The sequence below is a fragment of the Thunnus thynnus genome, chromosome 4, assembly GCF_963924715.1.
Source record: "Thunnus thynnus chromosome 4, fThuThy2.1, whole genome shotgun sequence".
NCBI lineage: Eukaryota > Metazoa > Chordata > Actinopteri > Scombriformes > Scombridae > Thunnus > Thunnus thynnus.
Window position 1 is genome coordinate 4,696,373 of NC_089520.1, and position 23,245 is coordinate 4,719,617.

The 23,245-nt window shown below is 36.6% G+C and overlaps 1 protein-coding gene across 4 annotated transcripts in view; it reads right to left on the bottom strand.

Moving 5' to 3' along the window:
- LOC137180949 (polymeric immunoglobulin receptor-like) overlaps window positions 1–23,245 on the bottom strand; it is a 73,022-nt gene that overhangs the window by 47,191 nt on the left and 2,586 nt on the right. For 2 of the 4 annotated variants that reach the window (XM_067586259.1, XM_067586262.1), the window contains exons 2-4: window positions 21,859–22,167; window positions 20,494–20,811; window positions 20,032–20,343 (exon numbers count right to left, since the gene is read on the bottom strand). In XM_067586259.1, coding sequence (XP_067442360.1) covers window positions 20,032–20,343; window positions 20,494–20,811; window positions 21,859–22,167 — 939 coding nt within the window. Of the gene's footprint in view, window positions 1–12,864; window positions 14,892–15,977; window positions 16,026–16,101; window positions 16,520–16,704; window positions 16,732–20,031; window positions 20,344–20,493; window positions 20,812–21,858; window positions 22,168–23,245 lie in introns of those variants that run through there. The other 2 variants (XM_067586261.1, XM_067586260.1) reach the window with 2 other exon arrangements.

Here is a 23,245-nt window from a genome sequence, read left to right on the forward strand (position 1 = left end):
ACAAAAGTTATCTCTTCACATAGAGCAGCTCTAGACCGTACTCTTTAATTTACAGAGACCCAACAATTCCTGATGAAAAACTTATTTGAATTCTTCACAAACAATCACTAAACCTGATGGTTTTATTACTTTGTTTGGTCTGGAATCTGATTTATCAAAATAAAATCAATCAATCAATCTTTTCACCCAACTATGCAATATAACATATATTTTATTGATAATATTAGCTTGTTACACAATAAGAAGCCCATGCCATGGAAAACTGGACTGTGAAGTTTAACAGTAATGAGTATCCACTTTGTGTTGTGGGTGAAAAAATTATTATATTAACACATTTTGAACTGCCACACTCAGCCAACGACTGTTATAAACACAATAAAACACAAATACCAATCTGTTGTAACAGTAACATGAGCAGCTGTGTGGGAGAAATGATCTAATTAGTGCATCTATGAAAATAGTGCTCGATGTTTTTCAGACTGTTGTAAAATAACATTTCTTGTGCTCTCTCAGCTCTGTCAGTCCTTCAGGCTGTACGTTATTTTATAAAACAGGTCAAATATTTGTTAAAATGTAGGCACAAGGTGATCACAAGCAGCAAATGTCAATACATACAGTCCCCACTTCTAGTGTAAACAGGAAGTTGAAAGACAAAATTACAGAGTAGGAGCACTTCCTTGTTACTGAAATGCATGAGGTTAATAAAAAAGCCTTTTAAAGGATTAGTTTGACATCTTGGGAAATACACTTATTCACTTTCTGCCGGAGAGTTTAATGAAAAGATGGATACTACTCTCATATCTGTCTGTTAAATATGAAGTTACAGCCAGCAGCCAGTTAGCTTCGATTTAGCTTAACATAAAGACTGGAAACAAGGGGAAACAGCTAGCCTGGCTCTACTTAAAAGGTAACAGAATCTGCTTATGAGCTAAAGTTCATAATTAACACACAGACAAAACCAAAGAATATAAAAAAAAACAATTTCCTGTTTTAAATGAGGTTATGTGCCAGATCTGCTGGTTGCCTGGCAACTGCTCAGAGCCAAGAAACAGTTCAGCTTGTAGCCTCATATTAGCTTCAGCTGAACTTACATTTGTATTTTTACACAGCATGAGGAGAATGGATTTTGTCCCCCTTCTCTTAAAAATCTGCTTTAGGAATGGATTTCTTCACCACAGATCACAATTACATGATCAATGACACCTCCAGTGTGTATATAGGTGAAGGATAAATATTGAGCAACTTATAATTTTAAAATTAAGACACTTCATGTGTAGATAAAATGAACAGAAACTTCAAAACTGATCAGTTGTTAAGAGCTTTGATTGAACATGTTGCTGATCAAGTCCTGCTGTCACTGCAGCATGCTCATCTGAAATCTGGTGAAATGGACGTGCAGGAAATGAAATCAAGAGTACAAATAACAACGACTGCAAGTGTTCTCACTCTGTCAGTCAGGATATCACAATTGACTGCGGTTTGAATAGAAAGCCAAATGCTACAGAGTGGCTGATCACACAAAGCAGATGGCTGTAATGTTGCATGTCTGAACTGTTCAGTCGACTCCCAGCACTTCAACTCTCGTAACTAAAGATGATACTTCATCAACAAATAGAAATCAAGATCACAGTTGAGTCATTTTCAGTTTGTCCTTGTTGTAGATGAGACTGTTAAATTCACTACAAGACAGAACCAGCTAGCCCATCAATGAACTCGCCTTCTGGAGTCACGACAATCCTGTAAACTGCAGCCGGTGAACATGAAGTGTAACTAAACATGTTACAGTTTACAGGACTGTCGTGACTCAAAACAGATCATGTATCATCTACGTTACTCTTTGACTAAAAATAACATTCTTGTACGTATTGTAATAACTAGACATTTTACATATCGTGCAAAAACAAATTCGCCCTTTACTGTAAATCAAACAGTAATCAAAACTGTGGCTTTCTTTTAATGCTAACAATCAATTAGCCTCCTACAATCTGAACCAGAGCCAGACTTTGGCTATACTTGAATTGAAGTCATCAGTCACTACTTCTCTGCATACCTTGCACATGCATGGACCCTCTTACACATGCAGGGATATTTGCACATACAGTACAATGCACATTAATGTACAATCAGATTTAACCACTACAAACTATGTTAGCATGTCTCTTTTTCCTTTGTATCTACTTTTGTAATTTTATCTTGTAAAGGTTTTATATATTGTGTTTATAGTTTGAATTTTTATAATTTTCATAATTTTATATTTTATTCTCAATTCACTGTTTATTATCCATGGTGGTCAGAGAGGAGCGCAAAATAAGAATTTCATTGTACAGCGGAGTTGACTGTTCTCTGTGCATGTGACAAGATTTGAAGTGAATTGAATAACTTCATAGTAATAAAATAACACGTCCACTCACCTACAGTCATCTCCAGTCTGTTGAAGAATGTTTTACTGCGTTTTTTGCCAGTGTTTACTCCTCCACACCAGTAAGTCCCAGTGTCGTCTGTTGTTACGTTTATCACAGTTATGGTGATATTTCTCGTCTTTGTGTCATCCTCCATTGAAAACTTCCCAGTGTCCGTCCTGCGCTTTGAGGTGCTCCATAGAGGTTGACATATAGATGGATCTTCTCCCTTACAGATGAATTTCTTAATGGGAGCACCTTGTGGGTACTCACACCAGTATGTGAGATTTTGTCCACTAGTTGGGGATCTCTTGAAGCTTTTAATATCTGTAAATAGAAAGACAAAGACAAATTCTAATTCAAACTCTTTGGCATTTTTGGCATCTCACTGTCTTTATTTCACTTTAACTTTCACTTCATGTTAAATATTTATGTATTTTTTTATGATAGTTGTTTTTTTTACTAAATATCAAATGTCAGCCAAACTGCCAATACAACATCTGAATGTGTATAAATTTGTGTTAACGTCTTTTAAATCACCTGTTGTGTTGAGTCAAGTTTCACTGATAAACAGAAAATGAAAGTCAGAAAAAAGCCTCTAACCAGTAGAGGAGAGCTGAATCTGTATTACTCACCTTCAACCTGCAGTTGTATTTTTCTATGTGAAACTCTGTAACTTCCTTCCTTTGATTTGACTCCACACCAGTAGACACCAGCATGCTGTGATCTCACATTACTGATGGACATGTTGAAGCTGTTGGTGTCTGTGAGAGTGAATGTCCCGTTTGACTTTACAGAAGATTGTGTTGATAAAATCTCCTCACAGATTTCATTGTTGTCTTTGCAGATAAACTTGACACTGGAGTTGTATTCGTTAGGGAAATCACATGTGATGGTGGTTTTAGCTGTTCTGTACGCAGTTTGATTAAATAGTTTCTGGCAGCCATCTTTCACTGCAAAGAAAAAAGAAAAGTAAAACATGTTGGAAATGTATCATCACACTCATATACAGTAAAGGGTGCATCATGTGCATTTATCTATTCATTATATCTGCCTCTCCTGTCCTGTAATGTTTGCTTCATAGCAAATTGATTTTTTTTGCTAACTTGATTAGCTCTGTACAGTAGGAAGTTGAAAGAGAAGCAGACCTCACTGAATATGAAATTTTATTTCAGAAGCCTGGAAAGAAATGTCAGCACACTCTGGGATTTGAGAAAACCTCCAACTTAGCATAAACAATACATCAGTTTTATTCATTCTGTTATCACCAAACTGTGGTTTGTGTGCTTTTGTGGGATGGTAGATGTGGGTGAAAAAAATAGATTCACATAAGAATCCCAATTCTTAAAATGAATAAATGACACTTTAATTTCATTATTATTATACTGAAGAAGACTAAGATGCTTCCAAATTAATGCAGTTCACTTTTCTAAATCAAAAAAGCTGCAAACTTTCACACACTTTTCTCTACTTTTTTCTGTTTGTCAGACGTGACCTTCATCAAGACCTTTTAGTTTAAAGTTATGTTTCATATTAAAGTTCAGTGGACACAGGACACCAGTGAATGACACACAGTGTGTTGAAGGAAGCATCAGAAGAGCTAAAAATATTCCCTCTCTTTCTATTTATTGAATCAAGAATTGGTTGGAATCAGAATCAAATTGTGAGAATCCCAAAGATTTCCATCCCAATGGGATAGATATACTGTAATTATAATGTGCAACCAAAATACAGATACATTTCTGAAATGTCTTTCAATGCCTGATGCCTGTGTGTTGTGTTGTTACATTTTTGTTAGTTTTCTTCATGTTTTCTTAGTGATGTTTTGTTAAACTTCTTTGATACAGATGCAGCATCTCTTACCAACTTTCAGTTCCAGTTCATCAGGTTCCTCAGGCGACTTGTCTTGGTAAAATTTACAGTTGTACTTCCCAGAGTCATCACTTTTAAGTTGTTTAATGGCCATCCTGAGATATTTATTTCTTGTATCATGGTACAGGGAAAATCTGCCCTTCTTTTCCCACACATCCTTTTTAGTGGTTTGTGTGTTTTTTCCTCCGGGTTTAATAACCTCTATCTTTTGATATTCCTGATCTGCTCTTGGGTATTTGCAAGTGAGTTCAACCCATCCTCCTTCACATCCCTTCACTTCAGATGAGGCCTCACAGCCTGTTGATCAGACAAAGAGAAAAGTTTCCATCATGTCAGACACTGAAACAATCCCAGAACAGTCTGAATAAGAACCGTATCAACAAAACATCCACTGTCTCGTCATGCTGGTAAACAGACTTTCTGGATTAATCAATAGATCACAGAGTTGTTCAATTAATCTTGTTGAATGTGTAATTTTATTCACACATATATTGTTTTGTGGTAATTTCTGTAGAGATTCTGAAAAGCCTCCGCTCCTAAAATCTAAGTTGGTATAAAGTTATGAAATACATTCTTTGTTGTACTTTTACAGTGTAACAGCAACTCTGCAGCCTGCCACGGTGTATTTTTTGGTTCTACCACCAGGTGTCGCCAAAGTTAGGTTTTCAAATCCCAGTGGCTTCATGATTCAAGATAAGAATTGAAATAAGTTTGACTTTGTATTTCATCCTTTACAAATATTAGGAATTTTTATTTTACGTTTTTTAAAATGTCAAAATGTTTGTATTAGTGCCTGTTCACCAGAGGAGTTTTATGCATGAGTAAAACAGGTGTCTTTCTAACCCTACCAGTCCCAGCGACCCGTCCACTATTTAAAAGAAGAATCTCCTCCAGACATGTTTTCAGACATAAAAATACTTTTTCCACAAAACGTTAAATTACTTTTTAATGTTTTTTTTTAATTGCATCTATTCCTTTTCTCTCATTAAAAATCCAGAATCTCTGAATATGTAAATATTGTTCATTTGAAAAGTCAACTGCTGGACACAAGATGTTTCCTCCTTCACTGTAAAGTTCATTCTCAGGCTTCAAGTTTCCACATCACACTTGTGGAAGTTACAAACTAGTTGTGAAATCACAAATCATGCTCTTACGTAAACACATTAAACTGAGTTTTAAGGTGAGCTCAGAAAATGAATGTGATGCAGATGAACGTGAAAACAAACTCTGCACACACATCAATCAAATATTAATGTGTCAATCAATAGCCCTGGACCTAACAAGCAAAATGAGCCATTACAATTAGTTTTAACCATTTCTTGTAAATAGTTATGCCCATTCAAACATGTCCATCAAAGTTTGGATGTTTCTCATTGAATAGTTGCTTTTGTTAATTATTGTTTATGATCATTTAGCAAACTGTTTACATTCTAGCTGTTCACCCTTGACCTCTATAAAATCAAAAAGGTCAGTGGCATAGTTTGACCTGAGTAAAAGTGGAGTAAAATATAATTTGAGAACCATAAATGTTTGTTTTTCTTTGTCAGTTTTCGCCTGTGTCCTTTATTAATTATGAAGCTATGAAAAGCTTAATGTTGCTGTCAGTTTCACTAAAAACTTTACAGATTTCACTCATCAGTTGTAATAAACTGTTTTAAATTAAAATAAAATATATAGCGGACACCGTCAAAAATGCATTTTGTGATATTTGTGATATTTATAATTCATCATAAATCTTGAATGGAATTATTCACATCAAATATTTCTTCATTTTCAAACAGTCCTGGTTGACATGAAATAAAAATGGGTTCATATGCACATACATGGCATAAACAGGATATAAACATAACATTCATTAGTCTGTAATATCTGTAATCGGGTATTAGTAATCTTTTTACCTGCCATTAGTGAGAGGATGAGGAGAAGAACGCTCTTCATTATGTTGGCCTTCGATGCTGAGATCCTTCGTCTCAAGTATGAACTCTAGTTGGTTATTTCCTCTTGTCTTGTTGCTACAGTTGGTTTGTCTCAAGTGTTGTGTTTCATGAATTTTTAGATGTTGCCTAAAAATATCACGCCCCGCCTTTCTGTCTATCCTTCCCCCTTTTTTTGTCTCAACCACAACTCCTCCCTGATTATTCATTGCTACTTGATGTTGACAGTAAACACCAAATAAGTGGTCAGAAAGAAAGAGAAAGAAAAATACACTAGATTTATAGGAAACCTCTGATGCAAACATGATGTGTCAGATAGAAAGTAACTTACAGTATGAGGAGGAGAGACACGGCAAATAATAAAATAAAGTATATCTACATCAGAAATTGTGTATCTGCACAGTTCCTCGATGCAAAACAAGTGACAGAGGGAATACAAAGGCAAATAAAAGCTGCAAGCAGCGATGATCGAGCCTTTGCACCCTTGTGCATGTCGGGCCGTGCTGCAGTCAAAGTATTGTTTGTTGCGTAGCAACATGATGCAGCAATACCTTTACCACCTTTATCACATCCTGTGTCCAATATGTAGTGCTAGAAAACACACATTAAATGTACATTTTGTTGCTGTATATCAAATTTAGACCACACACCTTAAATTTCATGTAAATCAAAGGAAGTTTGTAACGTAAGGCTTGCTTCTTGTTGCCACTAGGCTGGGCTACACAAGTGGGTCATTAATGCAGCAGTATATTAAGTCGACATTGTCTCAGATGCATTTGCATTGTCATGAATATCGGATGTAACACCTAGGTGTTAAATATCACTTCCTGTGTTCACTATGTGGTGCTAGAGAACATCCACTAATTATACATCATGTTGCTGTATGTCATGTGTAGACCACACCATGTACATTCCACGTAAACCGGATGATTTTTGTCATTTAAGGCTGACTTGCTGTTGTCAGTAGGAGGCGCTATGACTATGACTGAATATTGACATGTAGATGTGTTCTGGTCTGGACTCCAGTCAAGCCTGTGAAATTTGGGGCAGACTGGACAAAGTCCAGTGGAGTTACCACACCTTTCTGTTTCATGGTGAAACATGCAAATTTACCAGTACATTATGACAAGAGTGTTCTGTGAAAAATCTTGATAACTTTTCATCACAAAGGTCTTAAGATGACACTGACAAAATTTGAAGTTGGTTGATCTTTAAGAGGAGTTTTTTCAAATACAACGCCTGCGAATGGCAAAAACTGTGCAAAAATTGCAAGGTAAGTTCAAAAAGGTTGACTTCCTGTTGGACTTAGGGTATGGCTCCAGGAGGCTTTTTTGTAAGTGTGGACATGATACATCAGCCTACAAAATTTCATTGAGTATTTGTGCTAAACTAAGCTAACTGTCTCTTGGCTGTAGCGTCATATTTAATGGACATGAGACTCAAACTCAAACTACTCCTCTAAATTCTTTGAACCTGCATTAATTGATTTTTTTGACCTCTTGTTTTCAGCAGAAACAAGTAGTGAACACAACTCTGACATACCACTTTTTAAGTTGGTATGGCGAGCTAGTTAGTCATTCAGAGTCCTTTTTCTGTCCACCTGCTGAATGTAAGTCCAATATTCACTCTCTTTTAGCTGTTTTTGCTCTCTACCAACAGAGGGAAATATCTGGCTCTGTAGCTGCTGTGTCTGTTTGCTGTTTGGTGCTGAGCAGGTAGTGTACAGTGGCTTCTTAGAGCTTTTTCTCTGAAAACAGCTGCCTGCAGCGGCCGAAAACGATGCTATGAGAGCGCTTAGAGTGACCAAAACAGTAAAGTTGCAGCCGGACAGATAAACAATGAGCTGAAACTTGATATGAAGCGCCGTAAAGCCGAGAGAAGCTGCAGAGTCGCTGATAATTCTCTTTGGTTCATCACTACGAGCCACAACCAACACATTACACACTGACAGCTCATACATTGTTAATACAGAAAATATCAGTTAAAGCCACTTTAAAGTCTTGTTTTCTCTTGTGAAATATATATCACACATCGTATCAAGGGGTACAGTCATAATGAGCTTGTGATGATGGCTGTTGCCGCCCTGCTGGCTGCGCCCGAGGTGGAGAAGAGCCCCAGCATGGCCAACTTCGCCAACCAGATCATAATATATCAGTCAGAGGGACCAAACCACTACTTCTACTGCAATACTTTAACTGCATCAAGCTGATAATACTTGTACTTGTACTTGTACTTATACATGTACTTTTACTGTAGTAGTTTTTCATACGAGACTTTTACTTGTATTGGAGTATTTTAACATTGCTGTATTGGTACTTTTCCTGAAGTAAAGGATCTGAGTACTTCTTCCACAACTAAAACATGAAGATATTGTAATTTCCTAAATGACCAACAAAGGGCGTCAACCGCCTGCAGAGGAGGAGCAGAGGGAAGAAAATGGAGGAGACAACAAGCTAAAAGCTAAAAGAATTAAGAGTAAAAGTTGATATATTATTTGGAGTTAGCTAACAAAGGTACATGTTTGCTTTGATCAGGGATACTTTGCTTCATGAAAGAGTGAAGAGGATCATAAGAGGATCAAGTCAGTGGTGAGTAATGTAAGTCTTTTCACTAGCTTGACCAAGATGTTAGCTAACCACTAACGCTAACTGTTAGGTCAGTTGTCATGACAGATATGAAAAAAACAAACAAGTCCTGGAATGAGATTTTTTCCAGCACAAGATTTATGTTTGTTTAATGTTAATAATTTTTACTTTATTCACACCACCACAGCTCCTGTATTATTATATCGATATATCTCATACATTTCAGTTAGAAAGGAGAATTATAGGTCTTTATAAGTGCCAAACCTTTAATTTAATCTGCATACAACAGAACTGGATATTAACTGCAGTTATGCTTTATTGTTCAGGTTGTTTTCTTTATGGTCAAACTCAAACTCCAGTGAGCAGAAGGCAAGAGGACCACTGCTGCTGTATGAGGAGAAGCCAAGGAGCCGTCCCAGGATTTGATGCTGCATTCTTCACTTGGATTTCAGATAAGCTTTAAAAATCTGTAAGGGGCCCCTAACTGAACTAGATCTACATGGTTAACTAAACTAAACCTTACTGACTTGACTGAAATGAATTAATATTTAACATTTCTTTAGGATAATGTCACTGAAGAGGATACAAACAAGGGTCAAAAATTAGTTGAGTTGCCCAAGTAGTAGTAGCAAGAAAAAGGGAAGATGATACATTTTTTTCCGGTTTGGTATATGAATGTAATTCACAGAGCCGGCAGAGTCTGCACTTCAGACCAATGCATCGACTCAGAAGGGTGGGGAGTCTTTCCCTGTAAGACGTGAGTTTTTTATCAGTAGTTTATCCACCTTCACTGCATACAACACAGGTTCTGAAAGCGTCAGAGCTGGAAGCAGGAAATACAGTCGCTCTGCGTCCTGCTGTCCTCTATTTCCACCATCCCTCTCTGTTTCCATCAACACAAAACAAGAATCTTTAAAAGTTTACAGCCTGTCATGTTGTTGACCTGCGTTACTCTGTATATAAGGAAGGAAATGGCTAAAAAAAAAAAAAAGGCATCGATTCCACTGACAAAATACCAGTTAACTCAGTGTGATAAAACAGCTTTGGTTTCGACAGGAAGCATGAGCTGTTTGTTCCACCGCAATACAACATCATCATCAACAAGACAAGTGCATGGCCAAGAGAAAAATAATGATAGAAAACTGCACAATTTGTACAGACATTTGCTAATTTCACTCTGCGCTTTAAGATGGAACGAGATGACAGAAGCCATAAATGTGATTTTCACACCTATTTATAATATTACTTCTATCGAAAGCTGCAAGAGATGTTAAACTAAACTCATTTTTACTTTGATGTCCTATTTTAGCATACATTAGACACTGATGTTGTCTAATGCCTTTACTTAGAGTGTAGATGATGGTTGATTGTGTCAACAGCAGCACTGAAGTCCTGAAGAACCAAAACAATTCTCAAAATCAACAACTGACTCTTTAATATGAGGTGCTCTGAAACCAGACTGAAATACCACAAACAAACAAACAAAAAAATAACCATTTACATTTTGCTATACATGATTTACAAAAAAGACACAAGGTAAAGGCTGAACAAAGATAATTAAATATATCACTATTATGTACAGGCAAGCAAGGGAAAAAATATCAGGGGGACAGGATATGGTCTGTAAGACAGAAGCCTCCTCAGGGGGTTGTAGAAGAGTTGAAGGTGGCTCACACTTCCAGAGGATATAATTATACAGTGGAAACCGCTTAAAGTGATCAGAGCCGTCCGAATCAAATTGATCATTATAAGCAGATGATTATAATAATAATAATAAATAATAATAATAAAACATAAAAATAAAACAAGTTTACAAAGTGCTTCACAGACATGAACCTTGGGACTGAGAGCAACAGCTGGTCCACAGATCTTAGAGAACGAGCTGGGGTGTAAGGGATGAGAAGGTCAGTGATATAAGATGGGGCTAGGCCCTTCAGAGATTTAAAAACAAGCAGTAAAATTTTAAAATCAATTCTAAAAACCACAGGTGACCAGTGCAATGAGGCGAGAACAGGGGAAATGTGATCATATTTTCTAGCCCTTGTAAGAACCCTGCTGCAGTATTCTGTACAAGCTGTAGGCGGTCCATGGTGCGGACCAGCAAATAAGGAGCTGCAGTAATCTAAATAACTAGAGACAAAAGCATGAATGAGTATTTCAGCACCACTGAAAGAAAGAAAAGATCTAATCTTTGCAATGTTCCTGATTTGAGTGATATATGATTTGGTGATTTTGGTGAAATGTTTTGAAAAATTCAAGTCTGAATCAAAGATTACATAACATTTGTTTTCTTTTTCCTAATTTCTCTTGCAGATTACCATCTAATTGACATTTGTATATTTATTACATGAATATAAAGTAATGAAACGAGCAGCTTCGCTATTTACTGAATTTTATTGACTGTTTCAAAATACAGAACAGCTGTTTCAAACGCTTGTTGTTTCGCTGCAGCATCTTGTTGGCTCGTTTTTGGCAGCTTGTCATAAGCTTCAAGGAGACTACGTTTTTCATTGAGAGAAGATGACTTTTTCCTTTTCTTTTTCCCGTCATGATTTCAATGTGCACGCATCACCAGCCTCAGGTAACCTGCTGGCAGGCTGACGAGTTGTGTGTTTAGGCTGTGGGGGTGGGGGGGCCGCAGTGGCGCCGCAGCAAGAAAGTTGAACCAGAATCAACTTTTGGAGAAACACAACCCGTAACGCTGTACAACCCTGCCATGAGGGAAGACAAAACATTACTAGGAAGAGGGGAGGACGTTTCTCTTTGTTTGATGAGGTTAAAAGTAAAAGTTAGGCTTTGCTGACGGCTTCCCAACGCATTTTAAAAAAGACAAGAGAGAGAGAGAAGCAGTGGTCGAATGAGCTAGAGAGTGGATGAGGAGAGCGAGCGATGGTAGCAAGAAAGCCGGTGATTAAGAGGAATAAAACGTTATTTTCTGAACCTCTGTAGAAATGCTGCCTGCAAGTCAAAAGTCAGGGCTTCAACCTGCTCTGAACGCTTCATTTGCATTTTCTTTTCTACCTTGCCGATGAGCTGATGTCGGCTCATCACGCATGCCCATAAACGGCTTTGGTTGCTAAGGTTGTTGCCAAGACTTTTCCATGTGTTGTTTGCGTTGTCCACGCTCATATTTCAGATGTAGTTGAGAAGTTGACATTTCGAGTAAAGACCTAGCCGAAGCCCAAAGCTTTCAAGAGTTGGCCAATCAGAACAGAGTGGGCTCATCAGGAGGGGGTCTTAAAGAGACAGGAGATAAATCGGCCTGTTTCAGACTGAATTGAGGGACTACATAAAGCATCAGTATGAGTTAAATAAAGAGTTTTTTGAACTGTGATTCATGCAAAGATATTCCAGTAGAGCCCAACATTAAAAAGTAGAGACATGTAAATGTGCAGAATACATCTTTACCTGAAAGCATCAGTTGAACGTCTCAGTGCAGTTTGTGGCAGACCTGCTGCTTATCTGAAAGATTTTTTGTGATATGGCGCTATATAAATAAAAATTGATTGATTGATCTATCTGATTAAACGTCACAGTAACAGCTTTAAATTATCTTTTAAAATCTGCTAGTTTGCTTGCCAAGGCAAAGAGAAACACAACAAACACCTCTTACAGGAAGGGAGGAAACATGAGCTCTAAGCAACATGTCTCCAAATGTTTTAAGTAATATTAAAGTGACACGTTGATCTGACAGGATGAGACTTTTGCTTTGGTTTTGAAAAGAGCAAAGTTTTCACTAGATAGCAGATTGTAATATTGATTGTAAGAAACTTTAAGAACTTTTATTTTAATTATTATATTTCTAATAGTGTTCTAATAATTAATAATATTGTTCTAATAACCCAACAGATTTTTCTAATGACATTACTCAGTTTACTATTGATGTGTAATTAAACAGTAATTAACAGTAACAGTAATTTAAAGTGACAAACAGAATAATATAATGCCTGCCATAGTCTGACTTATTTAAAATTACTACCACAAACAACATGTGATAAATAAACATTTCTCTTCAACAGCAATGTGGGATTGTTTTTTTCAGTGGTTTAGAAATAAAGAGTCACAACAACCAGCAATGTTTGGTGCTTTTTAATATCACACAAGTCAGACAAACTGCAGGGACATGGACTGTGACTGAAATAATTCACTATTGAATGATTCTATGTAAAAGATTATTTAGTGTCAGATGTCAAAAAACTATTTCAGACACTACTTATTAATTTATTCTCTGTTTTTGCAGTGCATGGTTGTAGATAGCTGTTAGTTAGTGATTATACACCACTTTTCGGCTTATTTTCAGTCCGCAATATAGGTTCTAATAAATCTTACTAGACTTTTGAACAACACTACAAACACATATAGTGAATAGTGAACAATGTCTTACACTCGCACCTGTGACTTTATAAAGGTGTTATCTGAACAGCACAAAAACCTGCACAGCAGCAGACACACAGCAAGCTAAAAGAGGTTGAAAAGTTCCATAAAGCAGCAGAGCTGGATAATCAGTCTTTGTGGATTCATCAATATGAAGAACTTCTTTCACATAGTTGTTTAAAGAAGTGGTACCATAGAAGAACAGATTCATTTGGCTTTAACACATTTTTGTTTGGTATTTGGAGCAAAATTTATCAATCAACTAAACTACATACATAAACTACAAACAAGTAATTGTTGAGTCAGTGGTAGCAGCTACTCCTTCAACCTTTTGATTTATTATTCAACACAAACCCAAATCTACACTTCAGGCTCCTGTAGCTGAGCTAGGACAGGCTCTTGTATTTTATTCCTAATCCATGGAGCTGGAAAACAATTAGTCAAAAATGGCACCAGTGCAGCAGGAATACAAAGGATGCCAAAACAAAACTGGAGTTCTGAGGCTAATACTAATATTTTAGAACTGTGAAAATGATTTATCATATAATATTTGTTCTTAAACATAAACACATAACATAAAAAAATCATAAAGAGAAAATCACTATTAACAAGCCTTGTACTAAGTGGAACATTTTACAGTTGTCAGTGGGCTGCAACTAACAACTATTTTCATTATCGATTAATCTGCAGATTATTTTCTGGATTAATTGATTAATAACTTAGTCAATGGAAAGTAAAAAAAAAAAAAGTGAGAAAAGAGCATTCACAATTTCTCAGAGCCCACAGTGATGTCTTCAATTTGCTTGTTTTGTCTAAAATGTTAAATATTCAATTTACTGTCATGTATGACAAAGAAAAACAGTGAATTGTCACAATTGAGGAGCTGGAACCAAAAATTTGGCACTTTTGATTGAATAATGACTAAAATGATTACTCGATTATCAAAAAAGTTGCAGTTTAATTTTTTTCCAATCAACGAATTGATCAATCAACTAATCGTTGCAGCTCTAGTTGTCAGTGCTCTTTGGTGGACAAACTGAATTACCTCAGACATATATATTATATTTGACACTTCTGTACTGCAGTTCCTTGTTACTTATCGGCCACTATATACAACAATATATACAACAATAACAGTCTTGAATGAACTCTGTTGTTGATTTAAACTGTCTCACAGTTGAGCATAAGGACTCATCTAGTCTCTACAAATCAGTCCTGTCACCAAACTTTGGCGACTCAAACAATGCGACAGTGAATCCTGTTTTAAGTTGACTGGGCCCAGAAACTGAATATCTTGGGGTGTTAAATCCTACAGTCTGAGTTGGGCTTCATTGTAAATAACTACAACCCATCAAAAATGAATTACCTGAAATCTTGATCATATATTTTGCAAATTTAACAAATTCCTGCCTGGGTCATCCTCATTGCTGTTGTGTCTTGTTGACTGTCAGTAAGAGAGGATCCTCTGAAGTCTTTGATGGTTTATAGACAGTAGAGTTTGGACCTTGACTGTTCCTCACAGTAGAATATTCACAGGCAGAGGAGCTGGGTCTGGGGATCAGCACCTCACCATTAGCTTTGTCAGTGCTGCTTTGAAAGATGATGGTGGAGTAATGCATCGAGGCAGGGGGGTTTGTGGGAAAGTTGGCAGTGGCATAAATCGTCTCCACTGCATTTCCTGAGCCTGTCTCCTGGAGGCGCTCCTGTACCTCCTCATAGAAGTTATCCTTCCAGGGAAGAACAAAAAATTGAGTGAGTAGTTGATATTCAAACAAATAATAAGAACTATCCATACAAAGTGTACTTTACATTGTAGATAGAAAGAAATTACAAACAGGTTGGTAGTTGGACACAGCATCAGTGTGATGGACGGCTCACTGTGCTCCCTCAGTAGAATTTTCTCACTGACAAAAAAAGTCTATTATACTTTACAGCTATATGTCTTATTTAGTCATATATATTGATAATCAAATAATTTCCATCCAGCGTTTTTTAATTGCATTTTCTTCTGAGTGGAAACAGAAAATTCAAACAAATCCCGAAATATCACAGATTTTTTTTTAAAGGACACCTAACATGCTTCTTGTGATTTTCTGCCATTTATACACTGTTATAATTAGGGATGCATGATATTGGATTTTTTTCCGATATTTCCAACTCATTGTGGCCGATTGCCGATGTCGATACCGATATATGCACATATTTTTTTCCAGCTGGCTGAGGAGACTATTATGCATGCAAGTATAGATTGTACTAAGTATGATCAAGAAAGACAATATGTGAAGGAAGAACCTAGGAAGACTGGAGTTCAGGATCTCAGTGTTAAAACTTTAATGAACCTGCCAAGTGGGTGGAGCAGTAGAGTTTTCTTAGAGTTTATTAGACAGACAGGATTAATGTGTAGGACTTAATCTCTGGTCCACACTCCGGAGCAGAAGGTGGCAGTAATGCACCTAATACGCTGGTTGCCAACTGCCGTTATAAACCAAAAAGAAGTTTTCTTCCCCCCAACAGAGTGGTACATCCTGTCAGCCAAAATGTTTCCTATCTGTGCAGCCGCATATAGCAGTTCCTCGACGGACTGTTTCTCCCTGACGGTCCCGGCGCTTCCTCCGCAGGTTCCACTTCACTCAGCTGCCCGTCAGACCCGCTGCTTCTTCCCACTTTAACCTGGATAGCAAACCGGGGCTCAAACAGAGAGCCGGGGCTAACGTTAGCTGAGAGGCTAACGGAGCGATAGCCACAGCATGACCGGAGGGAAGCACAGCCAGCTATTATAAAGTACTACCACACACAGACACATTTATACTAACCTCTTTAATGTGCTGTGTTGCTGCTCTGTGTTTTTGGAGATGAAAATCCTGACAGAAAAAGAGAGAAAGCAAGAAAAGAAGAGAACAAAAAAAGAAAGGAGCAGAATGATGGAGGTGGATTTCAGCATTTTTCATCAAGTTATCTATATAGTTGCTTATCTATGTAGCTTAGAATCTATCTCTAACTTTGTATGTAGTTTGGTTTCACTGAATAGGATTTAAGTGTGCATCCCGCAAAATGAGCAAAGATAATATGTCGACAAAATTTCAACTTACACACATGATAAAAGTCATGTCTATTAACTTCTGACGTCTTACAGTTTGTCTGCTTTTTTTTAGACATCACATCTTCACAGGATAGAGGAGTACATGAATGTGGTTTTGTGTGTACAGTATGCATGTGTGTGTTTCATGTTCTGCAGCCTGGTAATGAACCTTACGTTTGTTGACGAGGATCACAATTATCACAAGCAGCAGCAGCAGCAGCAGCAGCAGGAGCAGCACAGGTCGAAAGATGATCATCATTACCACCTGAAAGTCTCCTGCAAGATAAACCACACAACGCATTAAATGTCCAGCATCATTTAAAACACAGTGAACACATGGAATTATCACTCAAAGCTGTCTGTGTCAAGAACTTTAACAGGAATTTACAGAAATTAAATCATAAAAATGTTTTTCAAACACGTAACATTTAAGGTTGAAGATATCAAATGTGCTTTCTCACCATGATTCACAGATCCAGGTGTTGCTGCTGAAAGCAAAAAAGAAATGCATTCAGGTTGTACGTGTGCATTGATAAATTAACAAGGATAAAAAAGGAAAAATATAATTTTTCTAAGCTTGACAAATAAAACTTTTTATTTTCTGCTCCCTCTCCATTGCCAAGGTCTATTAATATATCAACCTCGGCCAAAATATTAAAACTTTTTAAAATTTTCCTTTAGATAAAGAAACAAAAACACACAAAATATCGAATTAAATAAAACAAAACTACGAATACATAAAAAAGAAAGTAAGGTGATGACTTTGTGGAATTTAAACTTTGTTGAACAAATGGCTTTTTGACATGACACAGCAGGAAAACCACAGGAGTAAATAATAAAATGAATGATTCAGGGTCCTGTAATTGCACATGCTGGCTCAGTGTTACACTGTCATGGTTTACGGGGACACTTGAATAGAGCAGAGCCATTGTTAATGTTATTAGTGACACCTGTACTTTCCTACTGAGTCAAAATATCTGCCATTAACTTAATGCGGCCCCTACTTTTTCAGTTTGTTCCATTTCCTGTTTTGACTCTTCCTGTTGCTATTGCTGGCTATAATAAATACAATTAGAGAGTCCTGATCGGTTCACACAGCACTATACATTTCTCAAAGCTGGGAACAAAGTTGCAAAGTTAAGTTTGCTGCTAACTAGCTTACTTTATGTTGTTGTAGCTGTTTCTATGATTCAATTCAACTTTATTTATATAGCACCAAATCATAACAAAAGTTATCTCTTCACATAGAGCAGCTCTAGACCGTACTCTTTAATTTACAGAGACCCAACAATTCCTGATGAAAAACTTATTTGAATTCTTCACAAATGATCACTAAACCTGATGGTTTTATTACTTTGTTTGGTCTAGAATCTGATTTATCAAAATAAAATAAATCAATCTTTTCACCCAACTATGCAATATAACATATATTTTATTGATAATATTAGCTTGTTACACAATAAGAAGCCCATGCCATGGAAAACTGGACTGTGAAGTTTAACAGTAATAAGTATCCACTTTGTGTTGTGGGTGGAAAAATTATTATATTAACACATTTTGAACTGCCACACTCAGCCAACGACTGTTATAAACACAATAAAACACAAATACCAACCTGTTGTAACAGTAACATGAGCAGCTGTGTGGGAGAAATGATCTAATTAGTGCATCTATGAAAATAGTGCTCGATGTTTTTCCGACTGTTGTAAAATAACATTTCTTGTGCTCTCTCAGCTCTGTCAGTCCTTCAGGCTGTACGTTATTTTATAAAACAGGTCAAATATTTGTTAAAATGTAGGCACAAGGTGATCACAAGCAGCAAATGTCAATACATACAGTCCCCACTTCTAGTGTAGACAGGAAGTTGAAAGGCAAAATTACAGAGTAGGAGCACTTCCTTGTTACTGAAATGCATGAGGTTAATAAAAAAAGCCTTTTAAAGGATTAGTTTGACATCTTGGGAAATACACTTATTCACTTTCTGCCGGAGAGTTTAATGAAAAGATGGATACTACTCTCATATCTGTCTGTTAAATATGAAGTTAGAGCCAGCAGCCAGTTAGCTTCGATTTAGCTTAGCAGAAAGACTGGAAACAAGGGGAAACAGCTAGCCTGGCTCTACTTAAAAGGTAACAGAATCTGCTTACGAGCTAAAGTTCATAATTAACACACAGACAAAACCAAAGAATATTTAAAAAAGCATCATTTAAAACACAGTGAACGCATGGAATTATCACTCAAAGCTGTCTGTGTCAAGAAATTTAACAGGAATTTACAAAAGTTAAATCATCAAAAAAAATTTTCAAACACGTAACATTTAAGGTTGAAGATATCAAATGTGCTTTCTCACCATGATTCACAGATCCTGTTTTAAATGAGGTAATGTGCCAGATCTGCTGGTTGCCTGGCAACTGCTCAGAGCCAAGAAACAGTTCAGCTTGTAGCCTCATATTAGCTTCAGCTGAACTTACATTTGTATTATTACACAGCATGAGGAGAATGGATTTTGTCCCTCTTCTCTTAAAAATCTGCTTTAGGAATGGATTTCTTCACCACAGATCACAATTACATGATCAATGACACCTCCAGTGTGTATATAGGTGAAGGATAAATATTGAGCAACTTATCATTTTAAAATTAAGACACTTCATGTGTAGATAAAATGAACAGAAACTTTGAAACTGATCAGTTGTTAAGAGCTTTGATTGAACATGTTGCTGATCAAGTCCTGCTGTCACTGCAGCATGCTCATCTGAAGTCTGGTGAAAGGGACGTGCAGGAAATGAAATCAAGAGTACAAATAACAACGACTGCAGGTGTTCTCACTCTGTCAGTCAGGATATCACAGTCGACTGCTGTTTGAATAGAAAGCCAAACGCTACAGAGTGGCTGATCACACAAAGCAAATGGCTGTAATGTTGCATGTCTGAACTGTTCTGTTGACTCCCAGCACTTCAACTCTTGTAACTAGAGATGATACTTCATCAACAAATAGAAATCAAGATCACAGTTGAGTCATTTTCAGTTTGCCCTTGTTGTAGATGAGACTGTTAAATTCACTACAAGACAGAACCAGCTAGCCCATCAATGAACTCGCCTTCTGGAGTCACAACAGTCCTGTAAACTGCAGCTGGTGAACGTGAAGTGTAACTAATCATGATACAGTTTACAGGACTGTCGTGACTCAAAACAGCTCATGTATCATCTACATTACTCTTTGACTAAAAATAACATTCTTGTGCGTATTGTAATAACTAGACATTTTACATATCGTGCAAAAACAAACTCGCCCTTTACTGTAAATCAAACAGTAATTAAGACTGTGGCTTTCTTTTAATGCTAGCAATCAATACTCCTACAATCTGAACCAGGGTCAGATTTTGGTTATACTTGAATTGAAGTCTTCAGTCACTACTTCTCTGCATACCTTGCACATGCACGGACCCTCTTACACATGCAGGGATATTTGCACATACAGTACAATGCACATTAATGTACAATCAGACTTAACCACTACAAATTGTGTTTACATGTCTCTTTTTCCTTTGTATCTACTTTCGTAATTTTTTCTTGTAAAGGTTTTATATATTGTGTTTATAGTCTGAATTTTTATAATTTTCATAATTTTATATTTTATTCTCAATTTATAGTTTATTATCCATGGTGGTCAGAGGTGAGCGCAAAGTAAGAATTTCATTGTACAGCGGAGTTGACTGTTCTCTGTGCACGTGACAAGATTTGAAGTGAATTGAATAACTTCCTAGTAATAAAATAACACATCCACTCACCTACAGTCATCTCCAGTTTGTTGAAGAATGTTTTACTGCGTTTATTGTCAGTGTTTTCTGCTCCACACCAGTATGTCCCAGTGTCGTCTGTTGTTACGTTTCTCACAGTTATGGTGATATTTCTCCTGTTTGTGTCTTCCTCCATTGAAAACTTCCCAGTGTCCCTGGGCTTTAAGGTGCTCCATAGAGGTTGACATATAGACGGATCTTCTCCCTTACAGATGAATTTCTTAATGGGAGCACCTTGTGTGTAATTACACCAGTATTTGAAATCCTGTCCAATAGTTGGGGATCTTTTGAAGTTCCTAATACCTGTGGATAGAAAGACAAAGTCATTTAATAAAACATTGGCAAAAAAGTGACTGCTATTTAAAAAAATCTATGTATTTTCCAACACAATCTAGCAATGTCTTAATATACAGTATAATCAAACATCAGAAGTTGTGGGTTTGTTTTACTCACTTTTAATCTTCAGTTGTATTTTTCTGCGTGAAACTCTGTAACTTCCTTCCTTTGATTTGACTCCACACCAGTAGACACCAGCATGCTGTGAGTTCACATTACTGATGGAGATGTTGAAGCTGTTGGTGTCTGTGAGAGTGAAAGTCCCGTTTGACTTTACAGAAGATTGTGTTGATAAAATCTCCTCACAGATTTCATTGTTGTCTTTGCAGATAAACTTGACATAGGAGTTGTATTTTTTAGGGTAATCACATGTGATGGTGGTTTTAGCTGTTTCATACGCAGTTTGAGTAAATGGTGTCCGGCAGCCATCTTTCACTGCAAAGAAAAAAGAAAAGTAAAACATGCAAAATCAAACATTGTAATACTTTGCTAACATGTTGGAAATGTATCATCACGCTCATATACAGTAAAGGGTGCATCATGTGCATTTATCTATTCATTATATCTGCCTCTCCTGTCCTGTAATGTTTGCTTCATAACAAATTGATTTCCATTTTTAGTTACTTTGTTGCTCATCTTCAAAATAGACAAGCTTTTTAAATGTATTGACTTAATAATTCAGTCCTCAGGACAAAGATGAACTATTTACTTATACTTTGTACCCTATCACCCAGAGACTAATGTTAGCAAAGCACCCAACTGCACCATGAAACTGACCACACTGCAGCACTTTACAAAACTTCAACCAACTGGAGAAGTGAAGAAAGTCGGCTGCTGTGCAAACTGAAGACAGAACGTTAACAACACAGTGGAGTGTTTCGCTTTTTCCCCTCCTTACGCCAAAACACACAGACCAACTTCTGATTTTACATAAAACATTAAACCAGTGATGTTGGTAAGTAAATGACACTTTCATTTCATTATTATTATACTGAAGAAGACTAAGATGCTTCCAAATTAATGCAGTTCACTTTTCTAAATCAAAAGCACACACTTTTTTATACTCTTTTATGTTTGTCAGACATGACCTTTGAATGTCAGTTATGTTTCATATTAAAGTTCAGTGGACACAAGACACCAGTGAATGACACACAGTGTGTTGAAGGAAGCAGCAGAAGAGCTAAAAATATTCCCTCTCTTTCTATTTATTGAATCAAGAATTTGCTTTGAATCAATAATCAATTCTGAATTGAATCGTGACACAAAGAATCAGAATCAAATTGTGAGATTCCCAAAGATTTCCACCCCAATGGGATAGATATACTGTAATTATAATGTGCAAACAAAATACAGATACATTTCTGAAATGTCTTTCAATGCCTGATGCCTGTGTGTTGTGTTGTTACATTTTTGTTAGTTTTCTTCATGTTTTCTTTGTGATGTTTTGTTAAACTTCTTTGATACAGATGCAGCATCTCTTACCGACTTTCAGTTCCGGTTCATCGGGTTCCTCAGGTAGCTTAAGTCTTTGGTAAAATTTACAGTTGTACTTCCCAGAGTCATCATGTTCAAGTTGTTTAATGGCCATCCTGAGGTTTTTATTTCTTGTATCATGGTACAGGGAAAATCTGCCCTTCTCTTCCCACACATCCTTTGTAGTGGTTTGTACGCTTGATCCTCTGGAATTAGTAACCTCTATCTTTTGATATTCCTGATCTACTCTTGGGTATTTGCAGGTGAGTTCAACCCATCCTCGTTCACATCCCTTCACTTCAGACGAGGCCTCACAGCCTGTTGATCAGACAAAGAGAAAAGTTCCCATCATGTCAGACACTGAAACAATCCCAGAACAGTCTGAATAAGAACCGTATCAACAAAACATCCACTGTCTCATCATGCTGGTAAACAGACTTTCTGGATTAATCAATAGATCACAGAGTTGTTCAATTAATCTTATTGAATGTGTAATTTTATTCACACACAAAGTGTTTTGTGGTAATTTCTGTAGAGATTCTGAAAGGCCTCTACTCATAAAATCTTAGTATAAATTTATAAAATACATTTTTTTTTGTACTTTTAGTTTTACAGTGTAACAGCAACTCTGCAGCCTGCCACGGTGTATTTTTTGGTTCTACCACCAGGAGTCACCAAAGTCAGGTTTTCAAATCCCAGTGGCTTCATGATTCAAGATAAGAATTGAAATAAGTTTGACTTTGTATTTCATCCTTGACAAATATTAGGATTTTTTATTTTACGTTTTTTTAAATTCTCAAAAATGTATGTGTTAGTGCCTGTTCACCAGAGGAGTTTTATGCACTCATTATCTTTTCTTTAACTACTGTGTTATAAATGATTAATACTGAGAGTAAAACAGGTGTCTTTCTAACCCTACCAGTCCCAGCGACCCGTCCACCGTTTAAAAGAAAAATCCCCTCCAGACATGTTTTAAGACATAAAAATACTTTTTTTTCACAAAACATTAAAATACTTTTTAAAAATCCTTAAAATTACATCTTTTCCTTTTCTTTCATTAAAAATCCAGAATCTCTGAATATGTAAATATTGTTCATTTCAAAAGTCAACTGCTGGACACAAGATGTTTCCTCCTTCACTGTAAAGTTCATTCTCAGGCTTCAAGTTTCCACATCACACTTGTGGAAGTTACAAACTAGTTGTGAAATCACAAATCATGCTCTTACATAAATATATTAAACTGAGTTTTATGGTGAGCTCAGAAAAACTTTCCTCATTCAGCAGATGAATGTTAAAACAAACTCTGCACACACATCAATCAAATATCAATATGTCAATCAATAGCCCTGGACCTAACAAGCAAAATGAGCCATCACAATTAGTTTTAACCCTTTCT